The sequence below is a fragment of the Garra rufa genome, chromosome 12 (genome assembly GCF_049309525.1).
Source record: "Garra rufa chromosome 12, GarRuf1.0, whole genome shotgun sequence".
In the NCBI taxonomy this organism is placed as follows: Eukaryota; Metazoa; Chordata; class Actinopteri; order Cypriniformes; family Cyprinidae; genus Garra; species Garra rufa.
Genome location: NC_133372.1, coordinates 33,877,624 through 33,897,891, shown reverse-complemented (window position 1 = coordinate 33,897,891; position 20,268 = coordinate 33,877,624). Strand labels below are relative to the sequence as shown.

The following is a 20,268-nucleotide window of genomic DNA, read 5'->3' as shown; positions in this document are numbered from 1 at the left end:
ATAGCTAAGTGTTCGGTTTATTTCAGAATAATCACACTCCTCGAATGTGTCGATGAACCTAAACATCATGAAAATATGTCTCGCTCCAACAAAAGCTATTATACAGCACACACAACAGCCCACTTTTTATGTAAGAATATCCTACCAAATACTCACTCACTAAAAACTACAAATTTAGTAAAACATTTCTTTTTTTTAATCTGATCTCAAACCAAATGACTGCATTATGTCTGGTTCAGTCATGAGATTGGATGATCAGATTATACAGGCCATGAAAGATTCTCTTTGGAGGTCTGCTTTCATGTATTGAAGCACAGATGTTCAGTGGTCCAGACCACAGGAACCACCCCTGGTGCTTCCAGAACAGTTCTGCTATGCTAGCACTTCCTGTCCGGGCTTTTCTCCGGCGGATGTTGGCACAAATGGTTCTCCAGATCCCCTGTCACCCTCCCACCCCCCCAACACACACACACACACACACACACACACACACACACACACTTGCTCCATCTGCAGCAGCACTCTCTCTGCATCTTAACCATCAATAATTGATTGAGTTTCTCTCTGCCCTGCTTTACTTCAGCTTCAATGTATGTTTCGCCATCTCTCTGTAGGTTGGAGGAACTTGTGTGGTAAAGCTAATATTGGCTTGCAGTGTTTTTGGCTTGGAGGAAGAATCCATTTCTGGTGATGCTTTGTTTTTGTTTTGTTTTTTTACAGCATTTATGATATTCCTAAAGGTAGCTTGTGCTTCTTCATATATATATATATTGTCTAATGCATTAAACATTTTCAGGAATCAAAGCAAAAAAAAATCTTCTGACTGAAAATTTTTCCTCCCAAAAATCTTTGCCAAACACCATTCCACAGCCATACCTGTCACACACCCACTTTATAAGCAGTTTCCCTTCTTATAGTGAGTGTCCTCCTAATTTAAAAAATGTAGAAGCATCTTCTGATTAATAATAATAAATTATGATAAAAAATTAGCCTTGAGGTGATAATTGACTCATAAACGTGATTTACAGTGGCAGTTTCTTTTCACCTTTGTAATGGCATTTTTAAATGTTTATTAAATGTCATTATCTGTCAAATTAAAAAAAAAGTATTTATTATATTTTATTTTTAAAATTTCTAATTAAAACAATATAATAGCAGAATAAGACAAATAAATTACCAATCATATAAAATTAGTATTAATAAAAAATAATTTGTACTAGAGGTGGCACAATGGAACACAAAAGTGGCTTGTAGGTGCAAATTAAGACATTTAACGAGGCTCAGAGGTGGCATAAGTGCAAATAAATTCATGTTGAGATAAATGTTTTAAATATACATTTTTAATATAGAAATATCAAATGTTTTAAGTATACGTTACAATGACACTAAATCCGCCAGCAGGTGGCGGTAAGACAAATGATTCGGTTGAACGGCTGATTCATTCGGGAATGAAGCAAGTGACTGTCTTTATGAATGGATGGTCATGAAATGAAGATTCGTTCAAAACGCGCTTTCATTCATGAATGAAACACCGCTGTTTTGCTTTTAGAGATGCGCAGCGGCTGAGCTGTTACTTATTTAGGAATATTTTCATTTAGAAAATAGAGTAAAATCAGGCAATAGAGATAGTCAGACAACGTAAGACATTTTATATTTTCTTGTTATTGAACTGTTGTATTAAATCAATATTACATTTGCTTAGGCTACTCCCTTAACAATTGTTTAAATCTGTCACTCTCCTTTTCGCGTTCTGTGTGCGCACAGACAATGATCTGCGCGCAAATGAGTCTCTCTTTCATTTTAAATAAGCAGGACTCAAAAGCACGTGCAAATGATACATTCCAATGTGTATTAATACCCGCGCCGAAATTCCCCAAAAGTGCACGTGCCCCAGTAAAAAAGGTCTAGCAACGCCCCTATCATACCCTGTATATGTAACAATAATTTTAAGTCAAAGTTTTTGGTATTTGTATGCATTTGTTACATGTTTTTAAATTAGATATCAAAATCTGACAATATGTCAGTGATTAATTTACAATATAGAGGCAGAAGCAGTTCATTTTATTCTGTCCATATCTTCTTCTGCAGAAAAAGACAAAATGGGTTATTAATAGAATGATTTGAGCTGGCCTTGACCCTGCCATTTTCACATCCTCGCTTTGGTCCTTTTTTCCTCAGTCTACTTTGACTTTAATACTTTAGCCATGACAGTTCTATAATTGCTGTATTTCAGGATTTCTACCAGCCAGTCATCTTCTCTCTCTCTCTCTCTCTCTCTCTCTCTCTCTCTCTCTCTCTCTCTCTCTCTCTCTCTCTCTCTCTCTCTCACTCTCTGTACATAAAATAATGCTGAACACTCAGAAGTGTCAAGCCAAATCTAACCGTGGCACATGACCTATCAGATCCATACACTACCAGTCAAAAGTTTTTGAACAGTAAGATTTTTAATGTCTTTTCTGCTCACCAAGCCTGCAAAAGTACAGCCAAAAACAGTAAAATTTAGAAAAAAAATTACTATTTAAAATAACTGTTTTCTATTTGAAAATAATTAAAAATGTAATTTATTCCTGTGATCAAAGCTAAATTTTCAGCATCATAAATCCTGTCTTCAGTGTGACATGATCCTTTAAAAATCATTCTAATATGCTGATATTTAATCAATATATACAGTATATATCAATATTTAAAACAGTTGAGTATATTTTTTCAGGATTCTTTGATGAATAGAAAGACCCAACGCATTTATCTGAAATAAAACACTTTTGTAACATTATACATGATACAATTCAAAAGCTTGAAGCCAGTATAATCTTTTTTCCTTTTTTTTTTTGTAAAAATAAATTATAGAAATTAATACTTTTATTTAGCAAGGATGCTTTTATTTGATTAAAAGTGATGATAAAGTAATTTATAATGTTATCTATTTTAGATAAATGCTGTTCTTCTGAACTTTCTATTCATCAAAGAAACTTGAAAAATTCTATTTAGCTGTTTTCAACATAATAACACATTTTTTAGCAGCAAATCAAAATATTAGAATGATTTCTTAAGAATCATCTGACTGGAGTAATGGTGCTAAAAATGTAGCTTTGAAATCACAGGAGTAAATAGCATTTTAAAATATATTCAAATTAGTGGTGGGCATAGATTAATTTTTTTAATCTAGATTAATCTAGATTAAATCTTGAAATTAATCTAGATTAATCTAGATTAAAATGGCTAATTTGAATTCTGCTGAAGGCATTCAGAATATGTGTGCTACCCAAATAATGACTAAAAGTAAGTCTTTGAGACCGGGTTTCTCAAGCCAGGTGGCGCATTAGACCAGGCGCTCATCTCCTGTTTCCAAAATGCATTACAAACTGCTTGACAATTGCATTTACAACACAATTAACTATACAGACTTGTGTAACCAAGTACTTCTGCGCAAAAGGCTGTACGACGTGCGCGTTCCCGTAAAATACACAGGCGTGCGGGTATGGACAAAGACTATAGATACTATAGAATACCCAAGACATGTCACTCGTGTAGTTTTGAATGGGGAAAAATGCAACGCTCATTATGGCCGCGAAGCCCCGCCTTCTTAGTGAAAGAGCCAATCGTTGATTAGAAAAGTCAGCGCGTCACTGCAGCTGCCGTTCGAAGTCCCGGTTGCTATAGAAACAATCTACGTGCGCTCAGTACTGCGCATGCGCACTGGCTCATCTAGCCAGAAAAATAAGCGTTTTTTCACGCTATTGGAGCACAAGGAACCATATTTATGAGGCAGTTCTTGTTGGATTTCTTTGGAGATTTAAAATATGAAATTTAATCGTAAACTTGGTGAACAGTTTTGGAGAATTTGATGTTTCCCCATTCAAACAGATAGGAGCTGCACTTGTATGCCCGAGAGGCGTTTCAAAGATGGCCGCCGAGTGACATGACTTGCCTTAAAGGGACTTTGGTATGGATAGCCTATCTGCGTGCATAGTCTTCCAATAAACTGCGTTGCTTTTAGAAGCGTCAATTCAGTTGTTGCATATAGTTTAATGTCTTTATTTCGGGATTATCAAAGTAAATTATAACTCAAACTTGAGATTTTACTGGGGCACGTGCCCCAGTAAAAAGGGTCTAGCAAAGCACGCACCTGCCCTGAAGCGGCTTCATAACTACATCCATGTTTGCACGTCTCATTTGATGTGGTAATTTCACAGAAGTTGAAGACTCGTTCTCGCCCCCTACAGTGCAATTCAACTAGATATACGTCATCCGCGCTAAAATATCAAGGTGAAAGTCATCATATCTTGCGTAGTTTAGACCCAGCTCCCAACCCAACTTTGAGAATAGATTAACGGCGATATTTTTTTTATCGCGCGATATGAGTCTCACGTTAACGCAGCACGTTAACGCCGATAACGGCCCACCACTAATTCAAATACAAAACAGTTAAAATAGTAACACACTTTGGATCAAATAAATGCAGGCTTGTTGAGCAAAAGAGAGTTCTTTAAAAAACTTTACAAATCTTAAAACTTTTGACTGGTAGGGTATATACTGCACATATGGATGCATAAAAGATGAAAATATAGAAAGAAAGAAAATTAATAGAGCAATACAAGTAATAAAATAAAAAGAAAAGTTGTTCCTGAAAATTCTCATGCAGTATTGACTATGACAAATAGCATTTCTCACTGTGTTCATCTGTGTTTTCCTTTAATACGATTGCTAATAAATACTGAAACATCACTCTAAATATGATTTAGAACTGCAACAAATTTAAATAATTAATTACATTCTTCAAGCCCTATATTTTAATAAGAGTCTAAAATATAGGCCACGCTCCCTCTCTCTGCCTGTACAACCATAAACAAGTTTTCAAAATGCGAACACGTCTGTGTACACGATTTAGACATGCCAGACACGTTCATTCTACAAACATCTCCTTCTAAACATTGTTTCCTTGCACTGTGTAAGGCAATTAGACTGATACAAAATGAAACAACACTGAGGAGATGGGAGTGTGGGGAGAGGTGCACTGTTCTGGTAATCAATCAGTTGAACAATCATTTGCATATTCATCAAGTCACCCTTCTCCATACATATGCACATGTATTGACAAATAGATTGTTAAAGGGGGTTTAGTTCAGTCTCTTAAACAAGTCAGTTTTATCTCTTGAAAACTGTCAAATAAAAATGTTCCTTTTTAATATATCACTCATTATTATCTAGCAAATCATGAACATTGAACTATTTTTCTTTGATATCTCTTCCAGTTCCAATGGGAAACACATCAGTACAGGAAAGAAAATCACACTCGTCAAGCCATTTCATGGTTTCTTTAACTTGTAATGTCATGGAGTAAGAAAATTCTAAAAAAGCTCAGCCTTTCTTCTTGACTGTGTGACATTATTAAACAGTGTATGTGTGTGTGTCTGTTCAGGGTGTGAAATACTAGGCAGAGTCATGGGAAAATGACTGGATGTGTGAATATCAGTGGTTCAGTGGCTAGACGTGTTTGAAAAGCTCAAACAGTCTCTCTGTCCTTTTGTCCCTCAGTCACTCTTTTCTATATGTTCATAGGAAACAAACCGATGAAACGGGACACTTGTGAACAAATATGATGAATGCGCCTATTTTTCAGTTTCCATGACCACATGTACGTTTGTGTAGACTTTTAGATCTATATTCATCAGACCTACACTTCAAGTCCTCAGGTCTTATTGATCGGAATTAGACCTACTGTAATTGGAACAACTCACAACAGCCTCTCACTTATGCGTTAGTCATCTTTTAGATGTGTATGGTTCATCAAAGACTACATGATGAGTCCAGCTTTACATGCATCCTCCCAGGCGTCTGCCTTTTACTCCCTGTACCCCTTTCTAGAACAGAGCCATGTTTAAGAGGACCATTATTTCTAAATATAGAGCTCTTTAAAGCACTGGTCCTTGATCTGGTACAACACCAGGCAGAACAGCAGTGACTTTCATTCTAAGGTGAGTCTCATCTTAGAACTCACCTCTTTCTATCTCTATTATTACAGCAAAAGAAGAAGAATGATGATCAGATCACTCTAGAATGATCTGTAATTTTCAGCCAGAGGTACTTATAAGGAATTCACCCAAAAGAAGATATTTTGAAAAATGTTTCAAATGTAAGTGAAAAGTAATGAGGTCAAAATAAACACTGGACCCAGCTGACTTTTACCGTAGGGAAATGATGACAGAATTTTCATTTGTGACCCTGGACCTCAAAACCAGTCATAAGGGTCATTTTTTTGAAATTCAGATTTATACATGAATGAACAAATGTGACCCTGGACCACAAAACTAGTCATAAGGCTCAATTTTTGGAAATTGAGATTTATACATAATCTGAAGTTCTTAGCAATCCATATTACCAATCAAAAATTACGTTTTGATATATTTACAACAGGAAATGTACAAAATATCTTCACAGAACATGATCTTTATTTAATATCCTAATGATTTTTGCCATAAAAGAAAAATTTATCATTTTGACCCATACAATGTATTCTTGGCTACTGCTACATATACCTGTGCTATTTAGGTTTTGTAGTCCAGGGTCACATTTTTGAATAAATATAAAGGTTCCAGAAAGGAGGCTATTTGGATTTTGTCTTATTAAACCAAACAGAATTTACGACAAAGAAAAAAACAAAATAATATATGTAGGATTTGAGTTTGAAGATTTGAAGGAAATAACAGTTTTTATGACCATAATAAAAACTTAAAAGCAAAATTTTGCATGCAAAATACAGTCATTACAACAAGAATTCACACAATGAAAAAATTTTGGGTGAGTGTGACCAGACGTAACCCTGGACCAAAAATACATGTACAGTGCCTTTTTGAAATTATTCATACCCCTTCATTTTTTTCACATTTTGTTACGTTGCTGCCTTAAGTTAAACTACTTTAAATTACTTTTTTCCCACATCAATCTATGCTCCCTAATCCATAATGGCAAAGCAAAAAATAGGTTTTTAACATTTGTGCAAACTTATAAAAATAAAAAAACTGAAAAGATCCCGTTGCATAAGTATTCATACCCTTTTCTGGGACACTCGAAATTTAGCTCAGGAGCATTCATATTGCTTCTAGATGTTACTACACTTCGAGTGGAGTTAAACTGTGGCAAATTCATTTGAATGAGTATGATTTAGAAAGGCACACACCTCTCAGAAAAGGTCTAACAGCTGAAAATGCATATCAGAGCAAAAACCAAGTCCTGAGGTCAAGATAACTGCCTGTAGAGCTCAGTGACAGACTTGCGTTAAGGCAATGATCTAGGGAAGAGTTCAGAAAAAAATCTGCTGCATTGAAGGTTCATAATGGAAGACGATTGGAACAACTAAAACTCTAGAAAATGTCTGCCAGCCCCCATCCAAGCTGACAGAGCTTAAAAGGTGAAAAGGTGAGGCAAAGAATGGCAGATAATTGCCAAATGCAGATGTGCAAAGCTTGTCACATCATACCCCAAAAGACTTGAGGCTGTAAAGGTGCTTCAACTATGTACTTAGAGTTAAGGGTATGAATACTTCAGTGTTTTATTTTTAATACATTTGTAAAATTTGCAAATCTGGTTTTTGCTTGGTGTATGGTGTATGGAGTGTAAATTGATGTGGGGAAAAACTAATTTAAAGCAGTTTAACATAATGCTGCAACAAAACAAAACGTGACAAAAATAAAGGGGTATGAATACTTTTGCAAGGCACTGTATATGGGTCAAAATGATCGATTTTTCTTTTATGCAAAAAATCATTAGGATATTAAGTAAAGATTATGTTCTACAAAGATATTTAGTAAATTTCCTGCAGTAATATCAAAACTTAATTTTTGATTAGTAATTTGTATAGCTAAGAACTTCATTTGGACAGATTTAAAGGCGATTTTCTCAATATTTAGATTTTTTTGCAACCTCAGATTCCAGATTTTTCAAATAGTCTGCCAAATGTTTTCTCAATTAAAAAAAAAAAAAACCTTATGACTGGTTTTGTGGTGCAGGGTCATAAATATGGTTGTCAGTATTGTATGTAAGTGGCATTCAGGTTCTGTTACATCATTTACACAGGCCTACAGTTACGTTTACATTACGTTACGTTATTTTTGAGCGTGACTGGCGCAGAGTATAACCGAGCTCACACTTTGTAAATTTTCACAACTAATAACCGCATTTTTATCGAACCTTTTCTGTGGAGTTGCTGCTTGTCGCGTTTACTGTCAGTGCTGTGACTTCTACTCACAGAGCTGGAGAAACAAGTCATCATCCATAGACGTTAGAACCAACCTCTGTCTTCAACTTCAAACTGAAAACAAACGCATTCAAAGCCGCTGTTAACGAACTCGCGTCGGTGTTATGGACGTCGTTATCGCTATCGTTATGGCAGGTGACCATACGCCTCAGAGTAAAAAAGGTGTTTGACGTTGATTATATTCGACTTATATGAGTGTCATGTGTCAAGTGGTTGTTAGTACCAAACACTGATAATTGTGTGCAAAAAACTGCTTCAATTTGAAAAGAAAACTACTTTATGAGTCTGTTTTTCACCTTATATTTTTAGTTTTAATGAGTCAGGTTTGATTTGGTGTTGAAAGGCCGTACTGATAGGGCTGTACCTAAGACAAAAGGTTTTAAAAACACTGTTTAGATCACAGTTTAATTACACTGAAACATGCATTCTGTTTGTCTATTTAACAGCATGTAATCAGTCGTTTTCTTTCTTCTCCCTCTTGTACCCAGGCTAGACGGGAACAGGAGAGAAGAAAAAGCCAGAAAAAGAGTCATTAAATATGCAGTGAAGAGCAGCAGCACTTCAGGCGTAGTGAAAAACTCACTGCTGTCAGAGCTTCAGACCTGCCATCCACCGGGAAACACCAACTCTTTTCTTATTCCGAGAGACATAAGCCAGGATATACGCAAGTATTTGAACACAGGATGTTTAGATGAACACACAGGGATGAGTAGGAAGCTATAATGGTTATTCCGTCAGTTATAAACACAATGCAATTTATCAGTCTTTACCCATTACTCAATCGTGGCGTATCACCTCATAAAAGATTTATACAGCTGACATGCCTAAAGACACCAAGCGCTTTGATTCACTGAACGGTGCAGCATTGCATACATGTGATAAAGCAAACCTGCAAAATTACCTACAATTTTCTCCTTTCAGCAGCATTATAAAACCCTATTGTTGGCTGTATATTATGGCACCTCTAATTAAGCGCTTTGAAATTCTTTTTGTCTTATCAATTTGTTCATTTTTCTTCTCTGATATTCAGTACAAGCATAATTACATTTAGACCTATTATTTGATAGGAATATTTAAGTTGTGTTGTAGAATTGCTTACTTGTAAGCTGTTTCTGCTGAATCTTTTTTACTGTAACTATGCAGACCATTACTTAGTTCAGTATCTCCCCAGTGTAGGTAAGGGGTTTTCTTGCCAAAGGTTGCCTGCATCATTGGCTCCATTCTGGGACGTATATTTGTTGCCTACCCTAATGCAAAAATCCCACTGTATGTGAGCAAAGAGCTGATAGGAAGCCAGAATTAAATTAGCTTTGAGTGGATCCTGGCATTTGAGAGATCCAAAGCAATGAGCCAAAGAGACAAAGAGATTGGGTGGGGAAAAAAGAAGATTGAGAATGAGACAATTGTGAAACAGCTTCATAATTGAGGCCATTTACTATTATGTTTATGACACACACGTTTTCACGTCTACGTGCTTCATTAAAAATTAACATCAGGGAAATCTGTAGCTTTTAACAGAGAACCACAGAAACCGTAAAGATGAGGAAACCACAGTTCAGGACTTTACTTAGTCACTCTTAAAAAATAATCATCAGCATTAAAAGTGAAGTGTCTAGTTTTTGTGCCACTAGCGCCTACATAATGACTGTTTACAGAACTCTCTAAAGAAAAACGGAAATTCTTGGCATTCAGTGCTGCTGTTTACATGTAGGGCTGGTTTGTGTTGTTTCAACATCATGTTTCTCCTTTCCTCTCTACGTTGTGTATCATCCACTATTAAAACCAGTAAAAAGAAACAGTGACCTGTGACCAAATATTAGAACTTATGGTATCATCAGAATAATTTAAAACTGATATTTCAAGGTAAAAAGCTTTCATCAGTTGCTTCCATACATCTTTTAAATGCATTTTAAACACAACAGCCCTCCTAGTGGAGAATTAAAGTAACAGCACCTTATCAATAGGCATAAACAGTATGAAAAAGAAAGTCAGTGGGGTGATAGCCTTTGATTATAAGAGTGTCATAAAAATCATGAATAAAATACATAAATAAATATTTAAAATTTTAAATGTGCAACAGAAATGAATTCCAAATGTTTGAATGAAAAGCATGCAGAAAACAACTTTGAACAGCAGATGGCAGCATTGTATAACAACATAACACAAAACTCAAGGAATATGAATGTGTAAGCACTTGATCAGCTTGCTTGCTTTCTTTCTTTCTACTGCAAATGTGTTGTAGGCTTTCATGACTCTTTAATTATATCTCGGCTCTGTAATGAACTTTTAACTGATCAAAAGAACTATTCGGCTCAGATCTTCTGAAGCCACCAATACCTGCTTTGTTTGGTACTTTCAGGGCACTGTTCTTTATTCATGACTTGCATTTATAATAGCAGACAGGAGAAAAGGTGACAACAGGAGAGAAACATGAGAGAAACAGCCCACATTTCATTAAAGACACATATGTGTTGTATATAATAATGACACATATATATACTGTATACACTGTAATACTTTTATTGTGTCTTTAAAGGAGTGACTACAAATATTTCCTACTAAAATGTAAAAAATAAATAAAGTTGATAACAACTTTTCCCAGTGTGATTAAATAGCTTCTTGGACTTTGATAATTGTCCTTCATGAATCATTCACATTCACATTTAGTCATTAAGCTGTCAAAAATATGCAGAGGAAACTCTATTAGAGTAAGCATTTGCAATAATTAATGAAAATAGAGGGCCATTACTGTGGCAGATTTATTGTTTGTAATCATAATTATTTATGTCCCGCATGTAAAACACTGAGGTAATGGCTGTAATGTGCCTAATACATCTGTTAAGGATTATGTGACGCGTAGGTGTTCTAGATTATTACATTCTTAATTGTATATTTTTCACTGAATGTGAGTCGAAGTGTATGCTGAATATGGTTACATACACAAGTGCAATAAGTCTACATTTATATGATCTGCAAGGGGTCTGCGTGTATTATCATGTGTGCCCCTTATTATGTGCCCCTTATTATGTGCGTCTGTGTGTGTGTGTGTGTGTGTGTGTGTGTGTGTGTGTGTGTGTGTGTGTGTGTGTACATGTGTGACAGAGCAGACACACACAGTGCCAGTTTCCCCTGTAGAAGCATCTCTATGGTGTTCATTCACTCAGTATCTCTGGGTTTGGCTGGCAGAGGAGCTCAACACTCCTTCATAGACAGACACACAGGCTGATGCTTAATCCGCTTCATCAATGTGTATGGTCATATTTGCTCCGGTAAGACCTCTCTTTTCTAAAACCTTCGAGATTCATTTTGATTAGGAATTGTATTTGACCAAGATTTATTGGCACAATTAGACCACTTATTTCAAATATTGCTTAGCTAACTTAGTTCAAATAAAATATGTATTTTTAATTTTGTATTTATTTATTTGAATTTTTTTCTATTCAGTAATAATGAATAGAAATATAATATGATTTGAAAGTGTGTCAGTAATTGGTTTTGCTCATAATTTGACAGCCACAAGATAAAGTGTCTAATGAAAGTAAAATCTGGCCAGTATTTTGTGCAGTTTCACATATTTGCAAATTTGTTAAAATAGTGTTTAAATGCACGAAAATATGCCTGTCAGAAATCAGGATTAATTATTAGCTGCTCTTTGGGGTCGCAGCGTCGGCTCCCTGTTTGTAGTCTCTCTTGTTTGAATAATTCATCTGCTCTTGTTGAAATGTGCAAAAGATCGATGCCATCCAGCTCTTTGACAGACTTTAATGATGAATCTGAGCTGAGATAAATACACCATAATTGCGTATTTGTATTTGCACGTACTATATGTGCATGCATATTTATGTAAATATGAGATAATTAGTGTGTGTGTATGTATATGCATGTGTGTGTGTGTGTGTGTGTGCTGGCAACCCCTGGGTAACCTTTGCATAATTCACTGGGTCTCATCAGAGACTCATCAAAGAAGCTACCTATTTTCTTTACTGCTTCATCTGTTTCGTGTATGCATAGTGTATGAGAAATTATTATATGTTATATGGAATGAGATATTGATTAAATATTTAGACATTTCCAAAGAAATTTTTATATTGTCTGAAGAAAGATAACATTATGCATTTTTAAAAACTCTCCATGTTTCTGTGTCTTACTTTGACATACATACCCATACACTCATAGCATGAGTATTCGAGACTGTATTTAATTAATATAAACAGTGAAGGCGTTAAATCTTAATTGAAATGGCCTGCTTCCTTTCACCTGCTGTATCATAGTATCAGAAAAAGAGAGAAAGGCATTGGGAGAGAATAGCAGAAGACTTGGGCACATTTCTTATCAAACACCTGTGTCCACAGAGAATAAAGCCCTGGCACTTGTCCAGTAAACCTCCAGCCCTTTCATTCATTATGCCAAAAGCAAAACTGAACCGGTGAAAAAATATTCAAATCGTGTCAGACTAACGTGTTAGTTTCTGGCATCCAGGTCTACAGTAACTGTAAGGGTTAGTGGACTTCAAAAGCATCTGTGTCTAATTTTGCACGATTAATTGTGCGGCAGCTGGATGAGAGGTCATTTAAATTGACCTTAATTCAGAAAACAGGAGGATAATTAAAACAGAATGTTTTAATGTTCTGTGAGGTTAATTTGTCCTGACTTTGTGTGATGAAGTAAAGCTGCTGGTGGAGAGTCAGGAGAGCTGATCTTTGCCCCCTCCACATATAGGCTTATATCATCAGGGCTTTTCATTAATATTTAGCCTTTGTACTTTCACAGCTTTTTGCTGTTTTAGCATTTGCAACATGTGGGGGATATTCTGGCCAGATAATGGTTAAGGTCGAATGTTTGGACAAAACCCAAAACAACATCAGCATCAGTTTCAACTACCCATTCAGGTAAGTCTTCTTATTATCAGTTTACTTCAAAATTGGTTTGGTTTTATTAAAGGATGAGTTCACTTCCAGAATACAAATTTCGTGGTAATTTATTCACCCCAATGTCATCCAAGATGTTCATGTCTTTCTTTCTTTAGTTGAAAAGAAATGTAGGTTTGTTGAGGAAAACATTCCAGGATTTTTCTTCATATAGTTGACTTCTATGGTGGCCAACGCGTTGAAGGTCCAAATTGCAGATTCCGTGCAACTTCAAAGGGCTCTACACAATCCCAGCCGATAAGAGTCTTATCTAGTGAAACGATTGGTCATTTTCTTAAAAAAAAGTTAGTCTTTCATACTTTTTAACCACAAATGCTCATCTTGCACTAGCTCTTCAATGCACGACTTCATGCATTATGTAATCACATTGAAAAGGTTACGTACAGTTCTTCAACTGTGTACTATAGTTCAAAAAGTTAGGGTAGGGCAAAAAACTCAAATCTTATTTTCTCCTCCAACAAAATCATCCGACGTTGTTTTCCTTTTGTAAAGAGAGTTTGACTTTCTTTGCACATTTGCTTTGTAAATGCTGGGTTAGTACTTTCATCTACGTCATGCATGATCTTTCCAACGTGTCTACATAATGTGTGAAGTCCAGCTAGTGCAAGGTGAGTATTTGTGGTTAAAAAGTATATAAATATTTCTTTTTTTAGAAGATACCCAGTCGTTTCGCTAGATAAGACCCTTATTCCTCGTGTAGAACCCTTTGAAGCTGCATTGAAACTGCAGTTTGGACCTTCAACCCTTTGGCTCCCATTGAAGTCCACTATATGGAGAAAAATCTGGAATGTTTTCCTTAAAAACTCTAATTTAACATGAACATGAACATCTTGGAAGACATGGGGGTGAGTAAATGATCAGGACATTTTATTCTGAAAGTGAACTAATCTCATGGCAGCTTCCATTTTGAATTTATATGACCAGCCAAATACTATTACCTCAGTAACACCCAATTACTTGCTACTTTTACTTTTAGAATAATTTTAGAATAAATTAATCATAGCTAACTGCCAAATATGTATAATGCCGTCTGAAGTGAGTGACTATTTTCAGAAGGTACTTTACATTTTAATGGCATCCTATTGTCAAAATCTCGATTTAAGAATACAAAAATAAACTATGCTTGAAACGAAAAGATGTGCTTGAAACATGTTAAAAGAGTGAATTCCTATGTTCTCCACTTCTAGATTGCAACAGGTACACTTTAGTGCTCCTCTATGTGAAGGAACCAGGAAAGAGACTCTCTTTTTGGAAGGGGATTATGCTTCATCTGCACAGTTCTTTGTCACGGTGTCGGTCCTGGCTTTTCTCTATTCCCTTTTGGCCACAATTGTTTACATCTTCTATCAGAACAAATACAGAGAGAAGAACAGAGGTCCAGTAGTTGTGAGTGCATTTCAGAATTTCTATAAGAAATGTATTCTGTAAAAGAAAAAGTCGGAGAGCACACACTGTGCTGAAAAGCTCAATATAACTCAATTGAATCGTCAAGACCCTCTTTCTGTTTATACTCTTCTTATTTTCAATCCCTGTAGGATTTCTTGGTGACTATAGCGTTCTCTAGCCTGTGGCTGGTAAGCTCAATTGCCTGGGCTAAAACTCTGTCTGGGGTGAAGACAGCCACTGATGTGCATCAAATCCTGCTGTTAATGTCTGCTTGCAGAGCCCAGGAGAACTCATGTGAGGTCTTGCAGGATCCCATCTGGACAAATCTCAACATGTCTGTGGTGAGTAGATTATTTTTCCACAGCATTGATATGGGAAAGAGACAATTATAGCAACTGATTAGCAATTGGCCATTCATTAAATTGATCAAAAATAATTTATGTTACAAAAGATATTTATTCTAAATAAATGGTGTTTTTTTTTATCTCTATTCATCAAAAAATCCTGCTAAAAATTAGAAATGTTTTCTAATATGCTGATTTTGACCAAATCAGCATATTAGAATGATTTCCAAATGATCATGTGACACTGAAGACTGCTGAAAACCCAGCAAGAATAAATTATATTTTACAATTTATTGAAATGAATTTATTGAATACAACTATTACAGAAGGTACAAATGCTCACTGATGCTTCAGAAGGAAAAACGATGCATTAGAACAGGGGGGTGAAAACTTTTGAACAAAATGGAGATGTGTACATTTTTCTTATTTTGCGTAAATATTGTATTTTTTCATGTAGTACTGATTACTTTGTACATGTTATGCTGACGTCTTTCCGCAGCTGAAACACTGAATGAGCGATTACATGAGATAGGATACTGTTTTTAGTAAGCTTTCTTTTAACATACCTTTGGACGTTCATGGACGTAAAATCAAGAAATCAATATATTTAGCCCGACCGCCTAACAGCCACCCTAGAACACCCTACAAACCACCCAAAGTACCCTGACAACACACTAGCAACCTCCTATTAACAACATAGAAACCACAACCACCTGGAAACACCCTAACAACTTCTCTCAGCCTTTTAAAAATTAATCTTAAAAAAATGTGTTTTAAATCTTCAGACAAGACTTAGTCAAGCCAAAAATAAGTCTTTCCTTTCCTATAAAAATGACCAGAAAATGTTACATGCCATATTTCTAATTCATTACTGTCTGCTTACAGGCCTTTGGTTTTTTAAACTTCTTCCTTTGGGCTGGTAATATTTGGTTTGCCTACAAGGAGACAGGTTTGCATAAGTCCATTCAGCGCTATCCCTCCAGAACTCCCTCTGAGAAACGTGGCAGCTTCAGGCAGTACAGCCAAACCAGTTTTGATCAATCTGGAGCTGGTTTTGGCCAGAGGCTCTACAACCAAGGGAGTTTTGACTTATCAAGCGAAGGCTTCAGCCTACCCCAAACCAATCTAGGACAGCCCATGCTGTACCGACAGGTGGGGAGTCCCACATCCAGAGGCCCTCTCATATTTGTTAATGAGATGTGAGAAAGAATCTAGGTGTGGAGCAGAGAAAGAAAAGAAACGAGAAACCCTGTTGATTTCTCAGTCATAACACAGATAATTTGTCATTGTGAATTTGATATGTGATGTAAAAAATGTGACATTTTTGTAGATATTTGTGTGTATTTGTGTGTTATTTATTTGTTTACTGTATAATTAAGTGCCATTGAATTGAAAGTTCTACCTTGATATAATAGATAACCTTTTTTGAATCTTATATATCATATATATGTGTGTGTGTATATATATATATATATATATATATATATATACACACACACACACACACACACACACACACACATATATAAAGATATTTACAATTATGCATAAATTAATTTACCATGTCAGATATGGCTGTTGACAATTTGTGATATTTCTGAAGTATTTAAATGGCTTTTAGCATAGTATGCCTATAATCTAATATATGCTTTGTGTTTAAAGATTTCCTTTACAAAAAGTGCAGTGGTGGTACCATGGTAAAGACATCGGATGGCAATACTTTATTATAGCCTATACTTTGAAATGGCATTTTTTTGCTTCTCCAAAGTACTTCAAAGAATAACACAGTATTACTATCACAAAACAAGGTGTTCTTTTTGTCATGTTTTTTTTATGTTCTGCTATAAATAATAATTACCAGTAGATGCCTGGGAAAAGCAAATGGTTTTAGTCAGAGAATGACATGGAAACCCTTGTGAAGCGAGAATGATGTCCAGTCGGAGATCTTTTTAATGAATCATTTTGTCTGACCATACAGTGTTCAGTGAAAAGCATGCAAAAAGATGAGATCAAATCCAGTGCAATAATATCAGTCTGTTGTACCAGTTTATTGTAGCATTCGAAATTGTACAAATGTTATACTGATTGCGTTGTAAAATTAAGTAATAAAATTCTTCTAAATGGCTGTTTTATGTATTTCAACATGACGCATGCTGCCATTACCAATTCAGATCGTTCCTGGAAAAACAATGAATGTTAAATGAACAATCTTAGTGGAAATTACAACAAGAAACACAGAAACAGACCCATTTGGCCACTTGTATTGAATTATCTTTTATTTTATCAGTGCTACTCTTGTGCTGTTTCTTTGTTTTGCGGCGTCTTTTACAAAAGAGACAACCTCCACGGCTGAAGCTACTTGTTTTCCCCATTAAGCCTTTTAATGAAGGGGTGTAAGGGAGCAATTAGGATCTTTTGGCTTGTCAGAACCCTATCAGAGCCGTGTGGTTAACATCTCTATATCTGCAGAGTATATCCAGCACTGCAGTGAAGCTAACTGCTTGCAGCTGCCTAGGATCCAAATTGCAGCTTTTAGGTGATCATGAGATTTTAGCCACTGGCATGTTGCTGGTGCCAAATTAAAGGTTACCACTGAGAATCTGTACAGCTGTTCAATTACAGGCCTTGGACTAAAAGAGTGCAATGAGCGTGATTTAAAGAGCTTGGTAGAAAACAGAGAGAAATGACTATGAAAAGGCAGTAATGCATATATAATTCTGATTAACAGGTGTCAAACAAGACATACATTGTAAATATTGCAATATTTTTTTACAATATGTAACAGTATTTCTTAAGCTGTAAATACTACATTAGAGTGTATGGCTAGTTAAAGGAACAGTTTACCCAGTTCGGAATTTGATTTAGCATCACTTGCTCACCAATGGATCCTCTGCAGTGAATGGGTGCCAAACATCTGATACAAACATTACAATAATCCCCACAACTCCAGTCTATGAATTAACATTTGTTAAGTGATAAGCTGCATGTTTGTCTCTTCTGGCCAAAATAATCCACAATAACTCTTACATCAAAATACATCAGCATATTTGTTTAGAACTGTTTTTGCTTGTATATGGTGCATTGGTGAGCAAGTGATGTAATGCTAAATTTAAAAAAATAAATTAAAAAAAACTCATCTACAGTTAAGGTCAAAAGTTTACATTCCCTTTTCAATTATTTTATGAAAATAAGAGGGATCATACAAAATGCATGTTGTTTATTTAGTACTGACCTGAATAAGATATTTCACATAAAAGAAGTTTACATATAGTACACAAGAGAAAATAATAGTTGAATTTATAAAAATTACCCCGTTCAAAAGTTTACATCCCCTTAATTCTTAATACTGTGTTGTTACCTGAATGATCCACTGCTGTGTTTTTTTGTTTGTTTTGTTTTGTTTAGTGGTAGTTGTTGATGAGTCCCTTATTTGTCCTGAACAGTTAAACTGCCTGCTGTTCTTCAGAAAAATTCTTCAGGTCCCACAAATTCGTTGGTTTTCCAGCATTTTTGTGTATTTGAACCCTTTCCAACAATGACTGTATGATTTTGAGATCCATCTTTTCACACTGAGGACAACTGACTCATATGCAACTATTACAGAAGGTTCAAATGCTCATTGATGCTCCAGAAGAAAACATATCTTTTTTTTTTTTTTTTTTTTGGACAGAAGACAAAATAAGTTCAATTTACCCTGATCTTAAAATTCAAAAAGTTTTTTCCTCCCAGCTCTTAATGTCCCTCAGTTGTCCTTAGTGTGAAAAGATCTCAAAATCATACAGTCATTGTTGGAAAGGGTTCAAATACACAAAAATGCTGAAAAAAAAACAAAGAATTTGTGGGACCTGAAGGATTTTCCTGAAGAACAGTGGGCAGCTTAACTGTTCAGGACAAAGAAGGGACTACAACTATCACAAAACAAAAAAACACAGCTGTGGATCATCCAGGTAACAACACTTTTGAACCGGGCCATTATGGAACCGGAACTATATGTAAACATCTTTTATGTGAAACATCTTATTATATTTAAAATATTTAACATTTTGCAGATTCTGAAAGGAGGATGTAAACTTTTGACCTTTTGATCTTGGATGCCCTATAGGGGAAGTTTTTTAAATAATTTTTTTAATTTTTTTTTTTTATTTTTGGGTGAACTATTCCTTTAAATTATTCCTTTAGCACTTATATAGTCAGTTAATTACATAATGGCAAAATTAACATCTTACATGGTGACACCATGATGATGTCGCAGTGGCAATTATGTTTTACTCTAGGGGACACAGTCTAAGCTAATCATGGACTCAGCCGAGCAAATAAAAAGACGTCATGGTGTTTGATATTAGGAGGTACAAGTGTATGTGAAGAGGAGGCTGGAATGACCCACGCTGTTCCTCTACTGCAGTCCATTTTTTGTCATTCTGTTCATCCATCTGTCACTTCTGGCTCTTCGACAGGGTCATGGTCATAGGCTTAAAGATAAAACATACAAAAAAGCTGCAGCTACATACAGAACATGAATTTAACTGCAGCCACCACCATGTATTACCTAAAAACCAAAAAAAAAAGTGGATTTATGGAAATATTATCTAAGAAACCACAGTAGAAAACACTGAATGTACTATTTACAGACTACAGAAAGGTATGCATTAAACTTTAAAGCAATATCTAAACATTACAGAATTCTACTTTGATTGAAAAATATCAGTTTGTAGGAAAATCACAGTTGTTTATAACATACACGCACAAATTATATTATACCACGAAGTGATGTTTTTTTTTTTTTTTTTTTTTTTGACTGTTAGGATTAGGAGACCAGGCTTTTTACAGCCTCAGACACAGGGCAGTATTAACTCATCTATATTTAGTTTATATTTATATTCATATTTCATATTCAGTTATGACAGCAGAAAATCAAATACTCACTTTGACCCAAAAATTACATGTAAAAATCAAATACATGCACACATAATCATCTACACAATGGGGCAAATGCTGTGCATAGCATAGCAGGATGCTGGCATAAATGGGCATCTTTCACAGAAGGGGGTGAGAAATGATAAAAGCTTTTTTCACTTTCCAGTTCCTGCTGCTCCACTATCACCACATTCTTCACACAAATCCTCTTATGAGGTTCATGCATCACATACCTTTTGCATCTTTGTGGTTTTTAAGGCATGTCTATGAATCTGCCTTGTATAAACCTATACAGTTTATCTGAATATAATTTTTCCTGAAATGACAAACAACAGTTTTTCAAAGGTCACATGTTGATCTAATTAACATGTTTAAAACAGCTTCAAATAGATTAGACAAGTGATTAGACGATTTTGAAAGGTTGCTTAACCTTAATAAGATT

At 35.4% G+C, this 20,268-nt stretch overlaps 1 protein-coding gene across 1 annotated transcript; it reads left to right on the top strand.

Annotated features, from left to right (window-relative positions):
- Positions 1-11,301: 11,301 nt before the first annotated feature.
- Positions 11,302-17,031, top strand: synprb (synaptoporin b). Its single transcript, XM_073852225.1, has 5 exons — positions 11,302-11,523; positions 13,025-13,143; positions 14,370-14,568; positions 14,718-14,909; positions 15,798-17,031. The coding sequence occupies exons 1-5, from the start codon at positions 11,500-11,502 to the stop codon at positions 16,113-16,115; spliced, it is 852 nt and encodes a 283-aa protein (XP_073708326.1). The 5' UTR covers positions 11,302-11,499; the 3' UTR covers positions 16,116-17,031.
- Positions 17,032-20,268: the final 3,237 nt, after the last annotated feature.